This window comes from Dendropsophus ebraccatus, chromosome 8 (genome assembly GCF_027789765.1).
Source record: "Dendropsophus ebraccatus isolate aDenEbr1 chromosome 8, aDenEbr1.pat, whole genome shotgun sequence".
Lineage (NCBI taxonomy): Eukaryota > Metazoa > Chordata > Amphibia > Anura > Hylidae > Dendropsophus > Dendropsophus ebraccatus.
This window is the reverse complement of record NC_091461.1, coordinates 126,792,301-126,816,209: the sequence shown is the minus strand read 5'-3', so window position 1 is coordinate 126,816,209 and position 23,909 is coordinate 126,792,301. Positions and strand designations below refer to the sequence as shown.

The window sequence follows — 23,909 nt, the reverse complement described above, 5'->3', positions numbered from 1 at the left end:
TATCTATCTATCTATCTATCTATCTATCTCCTATCTATCTATCTCCTATCTATCTATCTATCTCTATCTATCTATCTATCTCCTATCTATCTATCTCCTATCTATCTATCTATCTATCTATCTATCTATCTATCTATCTCCTATCTATCTATCTATCTCCTATCTATCTATCTATCTATCTATCTATCTATCTATCTATCTATCTATCTATCTATCTCCTATCTATCTATCTATCTATCTCCTATCTATCTCCTATCTATCTATCTCCTATCTATCTATCTATCTCCTATCTATCTATCTATCTATCTATCTATCTATCTATCTATCTATCTATCTATCTATCTCCTATCTATCTATCTCCTATCTATCTATCTCCTATCTATCTATCTCCTATCTATCTATCTATCTCCTATCTATCTATCTATCTATCTATCTATCTATCTATCTATCTATCTCCTATCTATCTATCTCCTATCTATCTATCTCCTATCTATCTATCTATCTATCTATCTATCTATCTATCTATCTCCTATCTATCTATCTCCTATCTATCTATCTCCTATCTATCTATCTATCTATCTCCTATCTATCTCCTATCTATCTCCTATCTATCTATCTATCTCCTATCTATCTATCTCTCTATCTCTCTATCTCCTATCTATCTATCTCCTATCTATCTCCTATCTATCTCCTATCTATCTCCTATCTATCTATCTATCTATCTCCTATCTATCTATCTATCTATCTATCTATCTCCTATCTATCTCCTATCTATCTATCTATCTATCTATCTATCTATCTATCTATCTATCTATCTATCTCCTATCTATCTATCTATCTATCTATCTATCTATCTCCTATCTATTATCTATCTATCTCCTATCTCCTATCTATCTCCTATCTATCTATCTCCTATCTATCTATCTATCTATCTATCTCCTATCTATCTATCTATCTATCTATCTATCTATCTTCTATCTATCTCCTATCTATCTATCTATCTATCTATCTATCTCCTATCTATCTATCTATCTATCTATCTCCTATCTATCTATCTATCTATCTATCTATCTATCTATCTATCTCCTATCTATCTATCTATCTATCTATCTATCTATCTCCTATCTATCTATCTATCTATCTCCTATCTATCTATCTATCTATCTATCTATCTATCTCCTATCTATCTCCTATCTATCTCCTATCTATCTATCTCCTATCTATCTATCTATCTATCTATCTATCTATCTATCTATCTCCTATCTATCTATCTATCTATCTATCTATCTATCTCCTATCTCCTATCTATCTATCTGTCTCCTGTGGCCTGTCTCCTGTGGCCTGTCTCCTGTCGTCTGTCTCCTGTCGTCTGTCTCCTGTCGTCTGTCTCCTGTCGTCTGTCTCCTGTCGTCTGTCTCCTGTCGTCTGTCTCCTGTCGTCTGTCTCCTGTCGTCTGTGGCCTGTCTCCTGTGGCCTGTCTCCTGTGGCCTGTCTCCTGTGGCCTGTCTCCTGTGGCCTGTCTCCTGTGGCCTGTCTCCTGTGGCCTGTCTCCTGTGGCCTGTCTCCTGTGGCCTGTCTCCTGTGGCCTGTCTCCTGTGGCCTGTCTCCTGTGGCCTGTCTCCTGTGGCCTGTCTCCTGTGGCCTGTCTCCTGTGGCCTGTCTCCTGTGGCCTGTCTCCTGTGGCCTGTCTCCTGTGGCCTGTCTCCTGTGGCCTGTCTCCTGTGGCCTGTCTCCTGTGGCCTGTCTCCTGTGGCCTGTCTCCTGCCGCCTGTCTCCTGCCGCCTGTCTCCTGCCGCCTGTCTCCTGCCGCCTGTCTCCTGCCGCCTGTCTCCTGCCGCCTGTCTCCTGCCGCCTGTCTCCTGCCGCCTGTCTCCTGCCGCCTGTCTCCTGCCGCCTGTCTCCTGCCGCCTGTCTCCTGCCGCCTGTCTCCTGCCGCCTGTCTCCTGCCGCCTGTCTCCTGCCGCCTGTCTCCTGCCGCCTGTCTCCTGCCGCCTGTCTCCTGCCGCCTGTCTCCTGTCGCCTGTCTCCTGTCGCCTGTCTCCTGTCGCCTGTCTCCTGTCGCCTGTCTCCTGTCGCCTGTCTCTTGTCGCCTGTCTCTTGTCGCCTGTCTCTTGTCGCCTGTCTCTTGTCGCCTGTCTCTTGTCGCCTGTCTCTTGTCGCCTGTCTCTTGTCGCCTGTCTCTTGTCGCCTGTCTCTTGTCGCCTGTCTCTTGTCGCCTGTCTCTTGTCGCCTGTCTCTTGTCGCCTGTCTCTTGTCGCCTGTCTCTTGTCGCCTGTCTCTTGTCGCCTGTCTCTTGTCGCCTGTCTCTTGTCGCCTGTCTCTTGTCGCCTGTCTCTTGTCGCCTGTCTCTTGTCGCCTGTCTCTTGTCGCCTGTCTCTTGTCGCCTGTCTCTTGTCGCCTGTCTCTTGTCGCCTGTCTCTTGTCGCCTGTCTCTTGTCGCCTGTCTCTTATCGATAGGGCTTTAAGGCCTGCAGGTATGTGATGTCTGGCAGCCATAGTGCCCCCCGTATACTGAGCGGGACCTCCGTGTATATGGGGTCGGAGGTCTGAAGCTATACCGTTTATGCGTCTTCTGCTCTTTCCGTATACAGGATTACATGATCGTTAAGACGACATCTGGAGAGTGTGTGACCCCAAGAGCGCGGAGCAGGACCAAAGACTCCATCAAATGGCATCAGTCACTGATAGGTGGGAAGAACAATGATCAGAAGATCCTACAGCTCATCAGCAAGATCAGTCAGCAGCTGACCAGAGAGGTGACCCTGCTGGGAATGCTGGGACATTATACAGTAATACAGGAGGGGGGGGGGGGTGACTGGAGAGGTGACACTGCTGGGAATGCTGGGACATTATACAGTAATACAGGAGGGGTGGGGGGAGGACTGGAGAGGTGACCCTGCTGGGACATTATACAGTAATACAGGAGGGGGGATGACCAGAGAGGTGACCCTGCCGGGAATGCTGGGACATTATACAGTAATACAGGAGGGGTGGGGGGAGGACTGGAGAGGTGACACTGCTGGGACATTATACAGTAATACAGGAGGGGTGGGGGATGACTGGAGAGGTGACCCTGCTGGGAATGCTGGGACATTATACAGTAATACAGGAGGGGGGGATGACTGGAGAGGTGACACTGCTGGGACATTATACAGTAATACAGGAGGGGTGGGGGATGACTGGAGAGGTGACCCTGCTGGGACATTATACACTAATACAGGAGGGGGGAGGACTGGAGAGGTGACCCTGCTGGGATATTATACAGTAATACAGGAGGGGGTGACTGGAGAGGTGACACTGCTGGGATATTATACAGTAATACAGGAGGGGGGGAGGATGACTGGAGAGGTGACACTGCTGGGACATTATACAGTAATACAGGAGGGGGGGTGACTGGAGAGGTGACACTGCTGGGACATTATACAGTAATACAGGAGGGGTGGGGGGGTGACTGGAGAGGTGACACTGCTGGGACATTATACACTAATACAGGAGAGGATGACTAGAGAGGTGACACTGCTGGGACATTATACAGTAATACAGGAGGGGGGTGACTGGAGAGGTGACACTGCTGGGACATTATACAGTAATACAGGAGGGGGGATGACTGGAGAGGTGACACTGCTGGGATATTATACAGTAGTACAGGAGGGGTGGGGGATGACTGGAGAGGTGACACTGCTGGGACATTATACAGTAATACAGGAGGGGGGGATGACTGGAGAGGTGACACTGCTGGGACATTATACAGTAATACAGGAGGAGGGATGACTGGAGAGGTGACACTGCTGGGACATTATACAGTAATACAGGAGGGGTGGGGGGATGACTGGAGAGGTGACACTGCTGGGACATTATACAGTAATACAGGAGGGGGGGGGTGACTGGAGAGGTGACCCTGCTGGGACATTATACAGTAATACAGGAGGGGGGGTGACTGGAGAGGTGACACTGCTGGGAATGCTGGGACATTATACAGTAATATAGGAGGGGTGGGGGGTGACTGGAGAGGTGACACTGCTGGGACATTATACAGTAATACAGGAGGGGGGGTGACTGGAGAGGTGACACTGCTGGGAATGCTGGGACATTATACAGTAATATAGGAGGGGTGGGGGGTGACTGGAGAGGTGACACTGCTGGGACATTATACAGTAATACAGGAGGGGGGGATGACTGGAGAGGTGACACTGCTGGGACATTATACAGTAATACAGGAGGGGATGACTGGAGAGGTGACACTGCTGGGACATTATACAGTAATACAGGAGGGGGGGGGATGACTGGAGAGGTGACACTGCTGGGAATGCTGGGACATTATACAGTAATACCGGAGGGGGGGTGACTGGAGAGGTGACACTGCTGGGAATGCTGGGACATTATACAGTAATATAGGAGGGGTGGGGGGTGACTGGAGAGGTGACACTGCTGGGACATTATACAGTAATACAGGAGGGGGGGTGACTGGAGAGGTGACACTGCTGGGAATGCTGGGACATTATACAGTAATACAGGAGGGGATGACTGGAGAGGTGACACTGCTGGGACATTATACAGTAATACAGGAGGGGGGGTGACTGGAGAGGTGACCCTGCTGGGAATGCTGGGACATTATACAGTAATACAGGAGGGGTGGGGATGACTGGAGAGTAATGGAGGGGGAGGTGACAGTGGGACAGGATACAGAAATACAGGAGGGGTACATTGACAGGGGCAGGGAGAGGGACATGGGACAGTAATACAGGAGGGGGGATGGTGACTGGAGAGGTGACACTGCTGGGACATTATACAGTAATACAGGAGGGGTGACTGGGAGATAGGAGGAGGGTGGTGGGACATTATACAGTAATAGAGGTGGGGACTGGAGAGGAGGGACTGCTGGGACATTATAAACAGGAGGAGGGGGGGATGACTGGAGAGGTGACACTGCTGGGACATTATACAGTAATACAGGAGGGGGGATGATGACTGGAGAGGGTGGACACTGCTGGGACATTATAAGTAATACAGGAGGGGGATACTGGAATAGGAGAGACAGAAATACAGGAGGAGGTGGGGAGTGACTTGGAAGAGGAACATGCTGGGACATTATACAGTAATACAGGGATGGGGGGTGACTGGAGAGGTGACACTGGGGACATTATACAGTAGAGGAGGTGACACTGCTGGGAATGCTGGGACATTATACAGTAATACAGGAGGGGTGGGGGGTGACTGGAGAGGTGACACTGCTGGGACATTATACAGTAATACAGGAGGGGTGGGGGGGTGACTGGAGAGGTGACACTGCTGGGACATTATACAGTAATACAGGAGGGGTGGGGGGATGACTGGAGAGGTGACACTGCTGGGACATTATACAGTAATACAGGAGGGGATGACTGGAGAGGTGACACTGCTGGGAATGCTGGGACATTATACAGTAATACAGGAGGGGGGGTGACTGGAGAGGTGACACTGCTTGGAATGCTGGGACATTATACAGTAATACAGGAGGGGTGGGGGGATGACTGGAGAGGTGACACTGCTGGGACATTATTCATTAATACAGGAGGGGTGGGGGGATGACTGGAGAGGTGACACTGCTGGGACATTATACAGTAATACAGGAGGGGATGACTGGAGAGGTGACACTGCTGGGAATGCTGGGACATTATACAGTAATACAGGAGGGGGGGTGACTGGAGAGGTGACACTGCTTGGAATGCTGGGACATTATACAGTAATACAGGAGGGGTGGGGGATGACTGGAGAGGTGACACTGCTGGGAGATTATACAGTAATACAGGAGGGGTGGGGGGGTGACTGGAGAGGTGACACTGCTGGGATATTATACAGTAATACAGGAGGTGGGGTGACTGGAGAGGTGACACTGCTGGGACATTATACAGTAATACAGGAGGGGTGGGGGTGACTGGAGAGGTGACACTGCTGGGAATGCTGGGAGATTATACAGTAATACAGGAGGGGGGGTGACTGGAGAGGTGACACTGCTGGGACATTATACAGTAATACAGGAGGGGTGGGGGGTGACTGGAGAGGTGACACTGCTGGGACATTATACAGTAATACAGGAGGGGGGGTGACTGGAGAGGTGACCCTGCTGGGACATTATACAGTAATATAGGAGGGGTGGGGGGATGACTGGAGAGATGACACTGCTGGGAATGCTGGGACATTATACAGTAATACAGGAGGGGGGGGTGACTGGAGAGGTGACACTGCTGGGAATGCTGGGACATTATACAGTAATACAGGAGGGGTGGGGGGTGACTGGAGAGGTGACACTGCTGGGACATTATACAGTAATACAGGAGGGGGGGGTGACTGGAGAGGTGACACTGCTGGGACATTATACAGTAATACAGGAGGGGGGATGACTGGAGAGGTGACACTGCTGGGAATGCTGGGACATTATACAGTAATACAGGAGGGGTGGGGGGATGACTGGAGAGGTGACACTGCTGGGACATTATACAGTAATACAGGAGGGGGGATGACTGGAGAGGTGACACTGCTGGGACATTATACAGTAATACAGGAGGGGGGGATGACTGGAGAGGTGACACTGCTGGGAATGCTGGGACATTATACAGTAATACAGGAGGGGGGGGGATGACTGGAGAGGTGACACTGCTGGGACATTATACAGTAATACAGGAGGGGGGGTGATGACTGGAGAGGTGACACTGCTGGGACATTATACAGTAATACAGGAGGGGAGGGGGGGTGACTGGAGAGGTGACACTGCTGGGAATGCTGGGACATTATACAGTAATACAGGAGGGGTGGGGGGATGACTGGAGAGGTGACACTGCTGGGACATTATACAGTAATACAGGAGGGGTGGGGGAGACTGGAGAAGTGACACTGCTGGGAATGCTGGGACATTATACAGTAATACAGGAGGGGTGGGGGGATGACTGGAGAGGTGACACTGCTGGGACATTATACAGTAATACAGGAGGGGGGATGACTGGAGAGGTGACCCTGCTGGGAATGCTGGGACATTATACAGTAATACAGGAGGGGAGGGTGACTGGAGAGGTGACACTGCTGGGAATGCTGGGACATTATACAGTAATACAGGAGGGGTGGGGGGATGACTGGAGAGGTGACACTGCTGGGAATGCTGGGACATTATACAGTAATACAGGAGGGGTGGGGGGGTGACTGGAGAGGTGACACTGCTGGGACATTATACAGTAATACAGGAGGGGTGGGGGGGTGACTGGAGAGGTGACACTGCTGGGACATTATACAGTAATACAGGAGGGGGGGGGGGTGACTGGAGAGGTGACACTGCTGGGAACATACAGTAACAGTGATAGTGTTGTGTATACAGGTTCCTATACGCTCTCGGGATATACCGCTGTATTTCTCTGGAGGAGTGGGACCATATACAAGGACATTATTATGGAGAAACCTCAGGGTAAGAGAGCAGCCATTTTTTATGCATTCTGTAGCTTTATAAAACTTTTAATGTCAGAGTTTTCAAAAGTTTTGTGTTTTGCATTAAGAGCAGGGAGAGAAGCGCCCAACTATGTGCTTCTCTCTACTTGCTCTAGCAATCCCAACCAATGGAAAAGTGTGACAGGTGTCTGTGTTATGTAGACAGGTAGACACAGGTGGATATGTCCATCACTGCATGTAACACCCGTACACTGTGTGTCATCCTTACAGCCAGCAAGAAATCTCCTTCCCAGGATTATTCCCCTGATGATGTCTGTGTCCCAGAGGATTGTCAGGTATATGGAGTGGAGGGCTGAGGATAGACCCGGCGCGCGAGGCAGACGAGGGGGGGATAGACCCGGCGCGCGAGGCAGACGAGGGGGGATAGACCCGGCGCGCGAGGCAGACGAGGGGGGATAGACCCGGCGCGCGAGGCAGACGAGGGGGGATAGACCCGGCGCGCGAGGCAGACGAGGGGGGATAGACCCGGGGCGCGAGGCAGACGAGGGGGGATAGACCCGGGGCGCGAGGCAGACGAGGGGGGATAGACCCGGGGCGCGAGGCAGACGAGGGGGGATAGACCCGGGGCGCGAGGCAGACGAGGGGGGATAGACCCGGGGCGCGAGGCAGACGAGGGGGGATAGACCCGGGGCGCGAGGCAGACGAGGGGGGATAGACCCGGGGCGCGAGGCAGACGAGGGGGGATAGACCCGGGGCGCGAGGCAGACGAGGGGGGATAGACCCGGGGCGCGAGGCAGACGAGGGGGGATAGACCCGGGGCGCGAGGCAGACGAGGGGGGATAGACCCGGGGCGCGAGGCAGACGAGGGGGGATAGACCCGGGGCGCGAGGCAGACGAGGGGGTATAGACCCGGGGCGCGAGGCAGACGAGGGGGTATAGACCCGGGGCGCGAGGCAGACGAGGGGGGATAGACCCGGGGCGCGAGGCAGACGAGGGGGGATAGACCCGGGGCGCGAGGCAGACGAGGGGGGATAGACCCGGGGCGCGGGAGGCAGACGAGGGGGGATAGACCCGGCGCGGGAGGCAGACATATATATATATATATATACTTATGTTCACTGTTTAGGATGAAAGTTTCCTGAATATTAAAATAGAAGATTTTGATGATGAAGATGAGACAGATGTTATGGAGATGGAGCGTCCTAGTGACAGTATGATGGGTGAGTAATACCGCTGTATACACCAGACACGCTATATACACTATATACACACCATATACACTATATACACCAGACACGCTATATACACTATATACACCAGACACGCTATATACACTATATACACCAGACACGCTATACACACTATATACACCAGACACGCTATATACACTATATACACCAGACACACTATATACACTATATACACCAGACACGCTATATACACTATATACAGCAGACACACTATACACACTATATACACCAGACACGCCATATACACTATATACACCAGACACACTATACACACTATATACACCAGACACGCTATATACACTATATACACCAGACACGCTATATACACTATATACACCAGACACGCTATATACACTATATACACCAGACACGCTATATACACTATATACACCAGACACGCTATATACACTATATACACCAGACACGCTATACACACTATATACACCAGACACGCTAGACACACTATATACACCAGACACGCTATACACACTATATACACCAGACACACTATACACACTATATACACCAGACACGCTATACACACTATACACACTATATACACTATATACACCAGACACGCCATATACACTATATACACCAGACACGCTATATACACTATATACACCAGACACACTATACACACTATATACACCAGACACACTATACACACTATATACACCAGACACGCCATATACACTATATACACCAGACACGCTATATACACTATATACACCAGACACGCTATATACACTATATACACCAGACACGCTATATACACTATATACACCAGACACGCTATATACACTATATACACCAGACACACTATATACACTATATACACCATACACACTATATACACCAGACACACTATATACACCAGACACGCTATACACACTATATACACTATATACACCATACACACTATATACACCAGACACACTATATACACCAGACACGCTATACACACTATATACACTATATACACCAGACACACTATATACACCAGACACACTATATACACCAGACACGCTATACACACTATATACACTATATACACCAGACACACTATACACACTATATACACTAGACACGCTATACACACTATATACACACTATATACACTAGACACGCTATACACACTATATACACCAGACACTATATACACTATATACCCTATATACACCAGACACACTATATACACTATATACACCAGACACGCTATATACACTATATACACCAGACACGCTATATACCCTATATACACCAGACACGCTATACACACTATATACACTAGACACGCTATACACACTATATACACACTATATACACTAGACACGCTATACACACTATATACACCAGACACTATATACACTATATACCCTATATACACCAGACACACTATATACACTATATACACCAGACACGCTATATACCCTATATACACCAGACACGCTATATACACTATATACCCTATATACACCAGACACGCTATATACACTATATACACCAGACACGCTATATACCCTATATACACCAGACACACTATACACACTATATACACCAGACACACTATATACACTATATACACCAGACACACTATACACACTATATACACCAGACACACTATACACACTATATACACCAGACACACTATATACACCAGACACACCATACACACTATATACACCAGACACGCTATATACACCAGACACGCTATATACACCAGACACGCTATATACACCAGACACGCTATATACACCAGACACGCTATATACACCAGACACGCTATATACACCAGACACACTATATACACTATATACACCAGACACACCATACACACTATATACACCAGACACGCTATATACACCAGACACACTATATACACCAGACACGCTATATACACCAGACACGCTATATACACCAGACACGCTATATACACCAGACACGCTATATACACCAGACACGCTATATACACCAGACACGCTATATACACCAGACACGCTATATACACCAGACACGCTATATACACCAGACACTCTATATACACACTATATACACTATATACACCAGATACACTATATACACCAGACACACTATATACACTATATACACCAGACACGCTATATACACTATATACACCAGACACACTATATACACCAGACACACCATACACGCTATATACACCAGACACGCTATATACACCAGACACGCTATATACACTATATACACCAGATTCGCTATACACACTATATACACCAGACACACCATACACACTATATACACCAGACACGCTATATACACCAGACACGCTATACACACCAGACACACTATATACACTATATACACCAGACACACCATACACACTATATACACCAGACACGCTATATACACCAGACACGCTATATACACCAGACACGCTATATACACCAGACACGCTATATACACCAGACACGCTATATACACCAGACACGCTATATACACACTATATACACTATATACACCAGACACACTATATACACCATATACACTATATACACCAGACACGCTATATACACCAGACACGCTATACACACCAGACACACTATATACACTATATACACCAGACACACCATACACACTATATACACCAGACACGCTATATACACCAGACACGCTATATACACCAGACACGCTATATACACCAGACACGCTATATACACCAGACACGCTATATACACACTATATACACTATATACACCAGACACACCAGACACGCTATATACACCAGACACGCTATATACACCAGACACGCTATATACACCAGACACGCTATATACACCAGACACGCTATATACACCAGACACGCTATATACACACTATATACACTATATACACCAGACACGCTATATACACCAGACACGCTATATACACACTATATACACTATATACACCAGACACACTATATACACCAGACACGCTATATACACTATATACACCAGACACGCTATATACACCATTTCCCTATGGACATGACAGCACCTAGACAGAGGGCCCCTCCTCTCCAGCTCCGTGCTTTCCTGGATTGTTGCTCAGTAGTTCGTGCGGTGTGTGTGCTGTAACCCCGGGGTCCTTCCTCTCCCGACAATCTCGTCCATAGTTGCTCTGCGCATCGCTGCTGCGGTTGTGAACCTGACTCATTGCCTGGATGAGGCAGAAGGAATTAGCAGAGGTCCTGGCCGTTGCGGAGCTCCTGAATGCGGGTACACGGTGAGCGGTGTGCAGCATTTCTCCGGTCTCCATGCGCGGTTGCATTGTGTATGTTCCGGGGGTTCTAATGACCTCTCACCTGTGCATGGGATGATGTCACTCTGCTTATCTGTGCTATAGAAGGAGGTTTCTTACAATCATTTGATGCAAGACAATTGAGAAACGGATCGGTGCGATCCTGAAATGCGTTGTTGTTTTATTGATACACTTTTAGTGCTTTATTTTGCCTTGTTTAAACCTGGACATGCGCCGGTTGGAGCCAGTTTTGGAGTGTAGGATTCTGGTACGATCCTGTGGTTGCCTGGGAGCGGCTGTGGTTCATGTACCTGCTGTGGTGGAGAGTTGGGCCTTGTATCCGCACAGCACCAGCAGGTGACCATCTCCATTTCCTCTCTTTCCTGATGCTCTTCTGCCTGATGTCCACACTATGGAGCGCTGTTCATTTTTGTATTATGCGCGGTTGTGTCACAGGGGAAGCCCTGGTGCCGTCAGCGGGTGACACCAGACGTGGCGGCTTTCTTGGGAAGCACTGGAGCCCGCAGTTTGGCAGTGTGTGGTGTGTCGGTAACACACCTGAGGAGACAACCTGGACCTGCTAGCCATGAGCGCCATCCTGCTCCTCCACCGCCTGCTCGGGTACCAGACCTGCTCCACCCCCTGCTCGGATACCAGACCGGCTCCACCCCCTGCTCGGGTACCAGACCGGCTCCACCCCCTGCTCGGGTACCAGACCGGCTCCACCCCCTGCTCGGGTACCAGACCGGCTCCACCCCCTGCTCGGGTACCAGACCGGCTCCACCCCCTGCTCGGGTACCAGACCGGCTTCACCCCCTGCTCGGGTACCAGACCGGCTCCACCCCCTGCTCGGGTACCAGACCGGCTCCACCCCCTGCTCGGGTACCAGACCGGCTCCACCCCCTGCTCGGGTACCAGACCTGCTCCACCGCCTGCTCGGGTACCAGACCGGCTCCACCCCCTGCTCGGGTACCAGACCGGCTCCACCCCCTGCTCGGGTACCAGACCGGCTCCACCTCTAGTAAATAATCTAAGTATAAAGAATGTAGAATCTGTGGAGCCCAGGACTATGAACGTGACCCCTGTGGGGGGAGGGGATTTCTAAGTGTATTGCTGCTGAAGTGAGGGCTGTATACTATACAGTGCAGGTATTGATCTAATGGTTATTAGGTGCCCTCTATGCCTGCAGCCTGCCCTCTTTCAGGATGTTGCTCCCATCCCCCTCGCCGCCTGCAGAGATTCCCCCCGTTCCTTCATGTGCAGCCACTGCAGTTTCTTTGGTGACTCCGAGGAAGGAGGAGCTATTAATCCTGATACTATAAGGAATATTATAGGTTCATTCCCCTTTATTTTCGGAGGATTCTCATGTCTCTGATGAGGACGAATCAGGTTAACCACTTTGGCCTTTAGAGGATGTGGAGCCACTTGTTAAAGAAATAAGGTCTACCGTGAGATTAGAAGAGTCCGAAGAGCCCAAATCTATGCAAAATGTGATGTGTGGGGGTTTGGACACTAAAAAGAAAAAAGTCTTTCCGGTTCACAAAAGTGTTCCGGCCCCCATTAATTAAGAGGAGGTACCCCTTTAACAACTCTGAACATCCAGCTTGGACTAGGCCCCCTAAGACTCATATGTCCAGAAGGGGTGCTCTGCCTTTTGGAGACCTTGGCATTCTTAAAGATCCGATGGACAAGGAAGCTGGAAGGGGCCACCTGTGCTCTATCCCTTGTGAGGGGAATTTTTTATTTGGACTGTACTGGATGATTTGTTGAAAAAGTCAGGTGATCAGAAAAAAAGTTTTTCCTTTCTTTCAGACCAAGCGATTTCTGCCCTTTTGTGCCCAAAATAACAGCAGTTTTCCAAAGAGAGATTCAGACAAAACCTCTAGAGGGAGAGGCTTCAACAAAACCCGTGGTTTTATGCTCACCCCGAAAATCGATGCCTCGAAGAAATCCACCTCCCAGTGACGGCAGGTTGTGAGTGGGGGGCAGCCATTGGGAGTGGGGGGCAGCCATTGTGAGTGGGGGGCAGCCATTGGGAGTGGGGGGCAGCCATTGGGAGTGGGGGGCAGCCATTGGGAGTGGGGGGCAGCCATTTCTCCCAAGAATGGGAAAAAATCTGCAGAACTTCCTGGGTGTTACAATCTAGCCGAGATGGCAATGGTATGGATTTTTCCATCCTGCCCCCTACTCGCTTCGTCATAACCAGAAGTCACATGGGAACAAGAGACTAAAACACATTGGAATTAGAAGTATTTTCTCTCATCGAAAAAGCGTGTTAGTACCAGTCCCTGAGGGGCAGATAGGTTTAGGTTTTTAGTAGGCAAACCAGATGGGTCTTTCAAGGTTATAATATATCTGAAACCCCTGAACAAACATCTGAAGAATCAAAAATTCAAGATGGAGACGATAAAAACAGCAGAGAGTCTTCTGTCCAAGGAGGGTTACATGGCCTCTATAGATCTCACAGATGCCTATATGCAATTCCTGAGAATCACCTTTCACCCTAATGCCTTCAATCCTGTGCCCTCCCCTTTGGCATAGCGGTAGCTCCGAGAGTGTTCACAAAGATTATGGCAGCTGACATTTCTTCCATATCTGGACGATTTTCTTCTTGTAGCACAAAATTCAGTCTTTTGTGTCAAGGACTTTAGACATTCTAAAAGGTTGGGCTGGATAGTAAATCAGGAGAAATCCTTTCTGGTCCCATCTCAAACAAATAAATTCCTAGATATCCTTCTCGACTTTTCATTACAAAAATCTTTTCTGCCAGAAGAGAAAATTCAAAAGTTAGAAGACTCAGTTCCATCAGACTTCAGAGGCCCTTTGATCACCATAAGGAATAGTCTTCTTAATGCAGCTATTCTGGCCATGCCCTGGGCTCAGATCCATGTTGGGCCCTTACAGATGCTGCTGCTTCCATCTTGGGATGGAACACCTAAAGGCCTAGGTAAGATTCTTCTTTCCCGCCAGACACTGGATACTCTAAATTGGTGGTTGGTGAGGGAACATTTATCCAGGGGCCTTAGTTGGGTTACGCCTTGTGATGGTGTGGGGTGCAGATGGTTACATCATGTTCATATTTTGTGCTTCCAACCATCCTGTGTGTTCCAGGTCCAGTCTGGAGCTCTAATAACATTACAGGCAATAGAATTAGCTAATTGACCATCTGCAGGGTAGAGGTGTCCATGCCTCCTGATGGACCCCTGCGGACATTCCCTGCCTGTCCATTCCTGACCTCTCTGCTGTCCAAATGCTGGAGATCACCCCCTGCGGTGTCCGGATTGTTGAGGCTCCTGTCCTAGATCTGGGGGGTCTGGAAACCAGGGAAGATGTCTGCTAACCCCTGGATATAAGGAAGGAATCTGATGGACCAGGGAGTAGTAGATTTTTTTTGAGACGCTAATGCTAAGGCCAGCTCCACAAAGAAAGGAAGCATCAGGAGTAGAGATGATCGAACAGCGCTGAAGTTCAGGTTCATATGAACCCAAACCATCGGCATTTGACGCCTGCTGCCTTCCTGTTCCATGGGGAAGGTGGAGACTGCCCGAGTACCTATTACCTAGGGTGTCAAATGCCCATGGTTCCGGTTCGTACAAACCTGAACTTCGGCGCAGTTCGATCATTTCTAATCAGGAGCTGTACTGCCATATTGATCCATAGGAGAAGGACTGTGACCACGGTCGGTTGGGATATTTGCTGTTGCTGGACATTTCCTGTGTTATTGGACATTTTGCATCCTCTGTGTGGTAGAGTTTTCTATGGACCTTTCTAATGGCATCTAATAAATGTTCCTGGGGTTGTTCATCCACAGCTCGCTCTGTTGATTGTGTGATACCGGAGTAGAACCCTGTGACAACTGGTGGCAGCGGTGGGATCAACAGAGCGTAGCCCCAATAGAAAACTACCCACAGAGTGAATACAGAAACTAGACTTTATCCAGCCTGCAGGAGAGGGCCAGAGAACTTGGCCTGAACCACCAGGGACTGGCTAAAGAGACCTTAATTGATCTTCTGGCAAGTGCTGTCCAGACCACCTCCTCCTACTTGTCTAATGGACAAGACCTGGAGATGGGGCCCCCACCCCAAAAGCCAATGGGTGGTGTGGTATTAGGAAGAGATCACAGCTCTGGGCCCAGGTGTCTCTCGGGAGTATTAAGAGGGGGCTGCTCTCCAATGCCAACGAAGAGGCTTTCAGGGATTTGGAGGGATTCTTTAAGGACCTTGAGCAGCAGTGTGACTTGATGGAGGTGCCCTACCCTGACTGCATATTTATGCTGGTGAGACTTCTGAACGAAAGTATGGCGGGGCTTAGTGGACCATTGGATCACAGCAGAATCAGGATTATAACCTTGTGAAATGGACTATTCTGGATTACCATGCTGTCACTCCGGACTCATATTGGACCCAGTTCCGAGACCTCCCGTGCACCACGGGGGGGGGGCTTATTTAAAATGTACACACATAAGATGTCCCAGGCCTGTAGGAGATGGCTGGAAGCAGAACATGCTTGTACTGCGGAAGATATTGTTCAGACATTTCTTAAAGAACAATTTTTTGCTAAGTGCCCTAAGAGCGCACGCCACGCACCTTGGATAGAGCTGCAGCCCTGGCCGATAAGGCCCTTACTCTCCAACCGCAATGGAAGCAGCTGCTGTATATTAACCGGCAGCCTATCTCAGTGCCCCAGTCCCCTCCTGTCCAATCAGCCCCACCACCCAGCCAAAGGACACTAACAAACCCAACTCGCTATTCTGGAACCCAACAGTCTCAACTGCGGCCTGGTGGAATCACAAAACCGAGATATTACAGGTGTGGGCAGTCTGGGCACCTACAATCCAGTTGTCCCTCAAATACTCGGAGAGAGCCCCAGACACTTGGAGTTTATGGCATTCAGCCTCTGTCCCCAAGCTACCCAGAGCTGTGGCTATGCCACATGCAGGACGATCCAGTTGATGGATGCAAAGTATCAGGGTTTAGGGACACAGGGGCATTTTTGACTATTGCGGATCCCCGTGTAGTTTGGCCAGAGGCGATACAGCCAGGGCCTGGAATTAATGTTAAGTTGACTGGAGGCATCAGAAGAAATATTCCAAAGGCAATGGAGCTGGACTATGGCTTTGGTGCCAAGCGATTCACGATTGGGGTAAGGGTCTGCCTGCTGATATTCTATTTGGAAACGATGTGAGGAATTTACTATGTGAGGAATTTACTATGCAATTATGTAAGTGCGGTGACCCGGAGACCTACCCAGAGGAAGACACCAGTGAATGTGCCACCTCCAGCTACCAATAAGCCCTACCCCAGAAGAAGATATGAAGGTCACAGGATAAAACGCAGATGTTATCAATGTGGGAAGATTGGGCATCTTCAGATCACCTGCCCAGCTAGTCACATGGGTCATCGTCCTGCACCTCCAGCTACCCGTGACCCCCTTCCCCGGAGGAAGAGTAATTGAGGACAGGTATTATAGAAGGGGGCAACCTGGACCTCTGCATTTAAGCTACCCCACCAAGTGGGAGATGGGTCTCCCTACGGAAATGGCAGCTATACCTATATGGTAGGGACATCACAATGGTAATGGACCGCTACCCCCTTACATGGCTGAACCACGTATCAGAGACAATGGATGATTGCTGAGGTGGAGCTTGTCCTTCCAACGCTACAGCTTCTCCATCAAATAGGAATAAGACCGCCAACACCAGATGGACTGTCCCGACAAGAAGAATCTTAGACTCTTCTCAGGTTGAACGTCAGACCCAGGAGCAGTTGGGGATTATCTTGAAGCTGCACAAGGAACTCTTAATGGTGGATGAAAGTGAACTAAAGTGAGGAGGCCAGAGGCCTGTGTAGACCTCGTGGTCCGCTCACTTACTGGAAGGGGGGAGAGGTTGTGATGGCGTGGGGTGCAGATGGTTACATCATCTTCATATTTTTACTAATTTTAGAAGAATCTTGTGCTCCCAACCATGTTGTGTTCTCTGTCCTGTCTAGAGCTCTAATAACATTACAGGTAATAGAATTAGCTCATTGACCATCTGCAGGGTAGAGGTGTCCATATCTCCCGATGGACCCCCGCTGACACCTCCTGATGGACCCCCTGCTGACACCTCCTGTTGGACCCCCTGCTGACACCTCCTGATGGACCCCCGCTGACACCTCCTGATGGACCCTCGCTGACATCTCTTGATGGACCCCCCTCCGCTGACATCTCTTGATGGACCCCCCCCCGCTGACACCTCCTGATGGACCCCCTGCTGACACCTCCTGATGGACCCCCCGCTGACACCTCCTGATGGACCCCCCGCTGACACCTCCTGATGGACCCCCTGCTGACACCTCCTGATGGACCCCCGCTGACACCTTCTGATGGACCCCCTGCTGACACCTCCTGTTGGACCCCCTGCTGACACCTCCTGATGGACCCCCCGCTGACACCTCCTGATGGACCCCCCGCTGACACCTCCTGATGGACCCCCTGCTGACACCTCCTGATGGACCCCCTGCTGACACCTCCTGTTGGACCCCCTGCTGACACCTCCTGATGGACCCCCCGCTGACACCTCCTGATGGACCCCCCGCTGACACCTCCTGTTGGACCCCCTGCTGACACCTCCTGATGGACCCCCCGCTGACACCTCCTGATGGACCCCCCGCTGACACCTCCTGATGGACCCCCTGCTGACACCTCCTGATGGACCCCCTGCTGACACCTCCTGATGGACCCCCGCTGACACCTTCTGATGGACCCCCCCGCTGACACCTCCTGATGGACCCCCCCCCCCGTTGACACTTCCTGATGGACCACCGCTGACATCTCTTGATGGACCCCCCCCCCCATTGACACTTCCTGATGGACCCCCGCTGACATCTCTTGATGGACCCCCCCCCCCCGCTGACACCTCCTGATGGACCCCCCCGCTGACACCTCCTGATGGACCCCCCCCCTGCTGACACCTCCTGATGGACCCCCCCCCTGCTGACACCTCCTGATGGACCCCCCCCCTGCTGACACCTCCTGATGGACCCCCCCCCCCCCCGCTGACACCTCCTGATGGACCCCCCCCCCCCCGCTGACACCTCCTGATGGACCCCCCACTGACATTTCCTGCCTGTCCGTTCATGACCTCTCCGCTCTCCAAATGCTGGAGATCACCCCCTGCCCTGTGCTTATTGCTGAGGTTCCAGTCCCAGATCTGGGGGGCCTGGAAACCAGTGAAGATGTCTGCTAACCCCTGGATATAAGGAAGGAAGTTGAAGGACCAGGGAGTAGATCCTTTGTGGGACACTGATGCTAAGGCCAGCTCCCCACAGAGCAGGATCCAGAGCTGTACTGCCATACTGATCCATGGGAGAAAGGCACTGACCACGGTCGGTTGGGATATTTGCTGTTGCTGGACGTTTCCTGTGTTGTTGGACGTTTTGCATCCTCTGTGTGGTGGAGTTATGTATGGACCTTTCTGCTGGCATCTAATAAAGGTTCCTGGGGCTGTTCATCCATAGAAGCCCGTGACACGCCTGCTCCTAAAATCATCACCACTAATGCCAGTCCTTGGGGCTGGGGGGCTCATTATGATGACCTAAATTTTCAGGGTTCCTGGGATAGAGACTTTAAAGACATCAAATTATCAAGACTTGGCGGCTATTTTTGCAAGCTCTTGTCTATGTAAAGGATAATATCATTTGTAAAAATTATGTCTGCCGACTCCACGGTGGTAGCTCCTATGAATAGGCAGAGCACGACAAAGTAATTTACTGCTTAATCTGTGCTATAATATATTCTTTGCTCTTCAAAGTCTGTCTGCAATCCACTTGAAAGGAAGTCTCCAACGTCAGAGCAGATTTCTTAAGTCGTCATCAGCTTGAACTAGGATGTATTGTGAACTATGGGGAGAACCAGGCAGGCGAGGCGTTTTCTCTCCCTCTCTCCAGCGGATCATCCTCTAGCAATAGACTCCTTGGCCCAGAGATGGACGTGGAACTTGATGTACGCCTTTTCTCCACTCGCCTTGTTACTTAAGATCAGGCAAGAGGAAGCCACCATGATTCTGATGGCTCCTTTCTGGCCCAGGAGGCCTTGGTTTTCGTGCCTAAGGCAGATGTCTCTGTCAGATCCCTGGGTTCTTCCGATGCGGGAAGACCTTCTCTCTCAGGGGCCAATATGTCATCCAAACACGAGACAGCTTCACCTGATGGCCTGGATCTTGAGAGGTTAATTCTAAAACAGAAAGGTCTGATTCAGTTATTACTACTCAGCAAAGCAGTGGAAAGTCTGTACTTCCAAGACCTATTTACCTATTTGGAAGGTATTTTTTGGGACAATCCTAGCATTGGCCAGCTGTTAGATTTCTTACAATCGGGTTGGGAGAAGGGTCTTAGGCCAACAGCCCTCAAGCTTCACCTGTCGGCTTTGGTGCTGGATATAACCAGCAGCTCGCATCTCCTCTTTGGATTCTGAGATTCTTTAGGGCCATTTCCGGGATATCTCCTAGATCTTCCTGTCCATCTCCTCCATGGGATTTGAACTTAGTATTGAGTAGTTGCATAAGAAGTCTGAGCCCCAAAGTCCCTCTATCCACCTGGCAGTTTTTTCTTTTAACTGGTTTTATTGAAGTATGTACACCGATACACGTACCCAAAATGATATACCCACCGATACACGTACCCAAAATGATATACCCACCGATACACGTACCCAAAATGATATACCCACCGATACACGTACCCAAAATGGTATACCCACCGATACCCACGTACCCACCGATACACGTACCCAAAATGGTATACCCACCGATACCCACGTACCCACCGATACACGTACCCAAAATGGTATACCCACCGATACCCACGTACCCACCGATACACGTACCCAAAATGGTATACCCACCGATACCCACGTACCCACCGATACACGTACCCAAAATGGTATACCCACCGATACCCACGTACCCACCGATACACGTACCCAAAATGGTATACCCACCGATACCCACGTACCCACCGATACACGTACCCAAAATGATAAAGGAGATGAACAACCATTAGGAAAATGTGTGAACAGTCTGCTGTCACTGGTACAAAAACAACGAATCTTACGAGGTGCGAGCCTCTCAGCCAGAACACATACAATAGCCAGTCCCATGGCCCCCTAAGCACACACACAGTATCACACACCCCTCCATCTGCGGCAGCTCCCCGCTCCTGACCCCACACCAGGAGGAGCTCTCACCTCTGCCCTGACATGTCGCCCAGCTCTTCCCCCTTCGCTCTCCATGCCTCTAGGTAAAGGACCTGAGAGATGATGGTCATGTGACCCTGACCACACAGGTTCTTTACCTACTGTCGGCCATTATCGGCTGTCTGCCCATGTCTGGAGCATTAACCTATAAAATGCTGGATGTGGGATTTCTTTTACTTACAGATGGGTCCAGTGAGAGAAACGTGACCTGTTCCAGTCCCTTGTGTTCCCTGGAAGGTTCAGATGAGGATCTCGATGGTTCTGAAGATAATCAGGTAGATGGAACCCTGTGCTCTTGGTTTATTATGTACAGGTATGCACGATGGCCGGAAACATCAGAATGACGGCCGCTACAACACGACGGCAGGATTTCCTGGTCTCTCATGTTTGAAGCCGTGTGATAGTGCAGCCTAACATGGAGTAGAGTTCAGAAAACATGGCTGGCGGCAAGATGAGTGCCTGCCATGTTCTCTACTCTGTGCCCCCACCCCAACATCAGCTGCCTGCCCCCCCCTTAATTTAAATGACCAGCTCTATCTTTCCCCCCCCCCAATGGATGTAATAAGTGATTTCTCTCTCCCTGCAGGTGTGCGCCTGCCATTGGGATGGTCTTGTAGGGCGCCTGCCATTGGGACGGTCTTGTAGGGCGCCTGCCATTGGGATGGTCTTGTAGGGCGCCTGCCATTGGGACGGTCTTGTAGGGCGCCTGCCATTGGGACGGTCTTGTAGGGCACCTGCCATTGGGACGGTCTTGCAGGGCGCCTGCCATTGGGACGGTCTTGTAGGGCGCCTGTCATTGGGACGGTCTTGTAGGGCGCCTGTCATTGGGACGGTCTTGTAGGGCGCCTGTCATTGGGACGGTCTTGTAGGGCGCCTGTCATTGGGACGGTCTTGTAGGGCGCCTGTCATTGGGACGGTCTTGTGCATGAGAATAATAATAATTTGTATAGCACCAACAAATTCCGCAGCGAATTATATGTATATGTACAATACAGGTTATATTCTATCACCTTATACAACAAATTAATGAAAAAATAAATAAAGACAGACTAGGAGGACTGGGGGGGGACACGAGAGCGTACAGACTAAGAGGACTGGGGGGGGGGACACGAGAACGTACAGACTAGGAGGACTGGGGGGGACACGAGAACGTACAGACTAGGAGGACTGGGGGGGACACGAGAGCGTACAGACTAGGAGGACTGGGGGGGGGGGACACGAGAGAGTACAGACTAGGAGGACTGGGGGGGGGACACGAGAGCGTACAGACTAGGAGGACTGGGGGGACATGAAAGCGTACAGACTGGGGGGGACACGAGAGCGTACAGACTAGGAGGACTGGGGGGACACAAGAGCGTACAGACTGGGGGGACACGAGTGCTTTATTTGCCGGTGGTCCAGCCATTGTACATAGTCACACAGCGCCTATAGGTGATTGGGCGAGCCGGTCACACCCCATTGGGTTCAGCTAGAAAGTAGATGGCACCGAGGAGGTTAGAGAGAGGATGGAGAAGGGAGAGCAGAGAGGGAGACGGGATTAGGGAAGGTTATAAGCCTGGAGAGATTGGTGTATAGGGGGTTAGTAAGGGGTCTGAGGACTTTGGGTGAAGCGTCCAGAGAACTGGTGCAGCACGAGAGAAGTCCTGGAGGCCGGAGGGAGAGGGTCTGATTATAGAAGAGGTTACTGTAAGGTCATTAGCAGAGCGCGGGGAGGGTGGTGGGTGGAGATGAGGGTGGAGATGAGGGTGGAGATGAGGGTGGAGATGAGGGAGGAGATGAGGGAGGAGATGAGGGAGGAGATGAGGGAGGAGATGAGGGAGGAGATGAGGGAGGAGATGAGGGTGGAGATGATGAGGGTGGAGATGAGGGAGGAGATGAGGGAGGAGATGAGGGTGGAGATGATGAGGGTGGAGATGAGGGAGGAGATGAGGGAGGAGATGAGGGTGGAGATGAGGGTGGAGAGCTTTATGGGTGGGGATGAGGGTGGAGATGAGGGTGGAGATGAGGGTGGAGATGAGGGTGGAGATGAGGGTGGAGATGAGCTTGGAGATGAGGGTGGAGATGAGGGTGGAGATGAGGGTGGAGATGAGGGAGGAGATGATGAGGGAGGAGATGAGGGAGGAGATGAGGGTGGAGATGAGGGTGGAGATGAGGGTGGAGATGAGGGTGGAGATGAGGGTGGAGATGAGGGTGGAGATGAGGGAGGAGATGAGGGAGAAGATGAGGGAGGAGATGATGAGGGTGGAGATGAGGGTGGAGATGAGGGTGGAGATGAGGGTGGAGATGAGGGTGGAGATGAGGGTGGAGATGAGGGTGGAGATGAGGGTGGAGATGATGAGGGTGGAGATGATGAGGGTGGAGATGATGAGGGTGGAGATGAGGGTGGAGAGCTTTATGGGTGGGGGAGCTCCTCCCACTTGGCAAGTGCATTCTAGAATGGCAAAAAGTCACAAAATTTTGACAAAAATCTGGAGCCTGCGGCCACCAGGGGGAGGGTCACTGTCGCTCTGCGGTTTGGTCTCCCTCCAGATTTATGTGTGGTTAGCGCATGTCTGCAGCAATGGGTGATGAGCCACATGAGACCCCTCTTATGGCTGCAGTATATGGGGGTCCTCCTCTGCAGCTAGTGTCCGCCCCCTGACAATGAGCGAGGGAGTCTGCCGGGGGCAAAGTGCGGTAATATCTGTCTGTCCACCAGAGGTGGCGCCGCTCCTCACTTCTCCATCTTCTTGCTGTTTTATAACCCAGACT

General features: G+C 50.4%; 2 protein-coding genes across 2 annotated transcripts in view; one reads left to right on the top strand and one right to left on the bottom strand.

Annotated features, from left to right (window-relative positions):
- Positions 1-1,305: 1,305 nt before the first annotated feature.
- On the bottom strand, positions 1,306-2,496 carry LOC138800127 (uncharacterized protein DDB_G0290685-like). The gene has a single exon (XM_069981937.1). It carries the CDS (start codon positions 2,494-2,496, stop codon positions 1,306-1,308), a length of 1,191 nt encoding a protein of 396 aa, XP_069838038.1.
- A 171-nt stretch (positions 2,497-2,667) lies between these two features.
- LOC138799937 (zinc finger protein 271-like) overlaps positions 2,668-23,909 on the top strand; it is a 33,563-nt gene continuing 12,321 nt past the window's right edge. Inside the window, exons 1-5 of the mRNA XM_069981721.1 lie at positions 2,668-2,756; positions 7,346-7,432; positions 7,684-7,748; positions 8,540-8,633; positions 21,342-21,433. Of these exons, the coding sequence (XP_069837822.1) occupies positions 7,417-7,432; positions 7,684-7,748; positions 8,540-8,633; positions 21,342-21,433 (267 nt within the window). The 5' untranslated portion in view covers positions 2,668-2,756; positions 7,346-7,416. The remainder of the gene's footprint in view (positions 2,757-7,345; positions 7,433-7,683; positions 7,749-8,539; positions 8,634-21,341; positions 21,434-23,909) is intronic.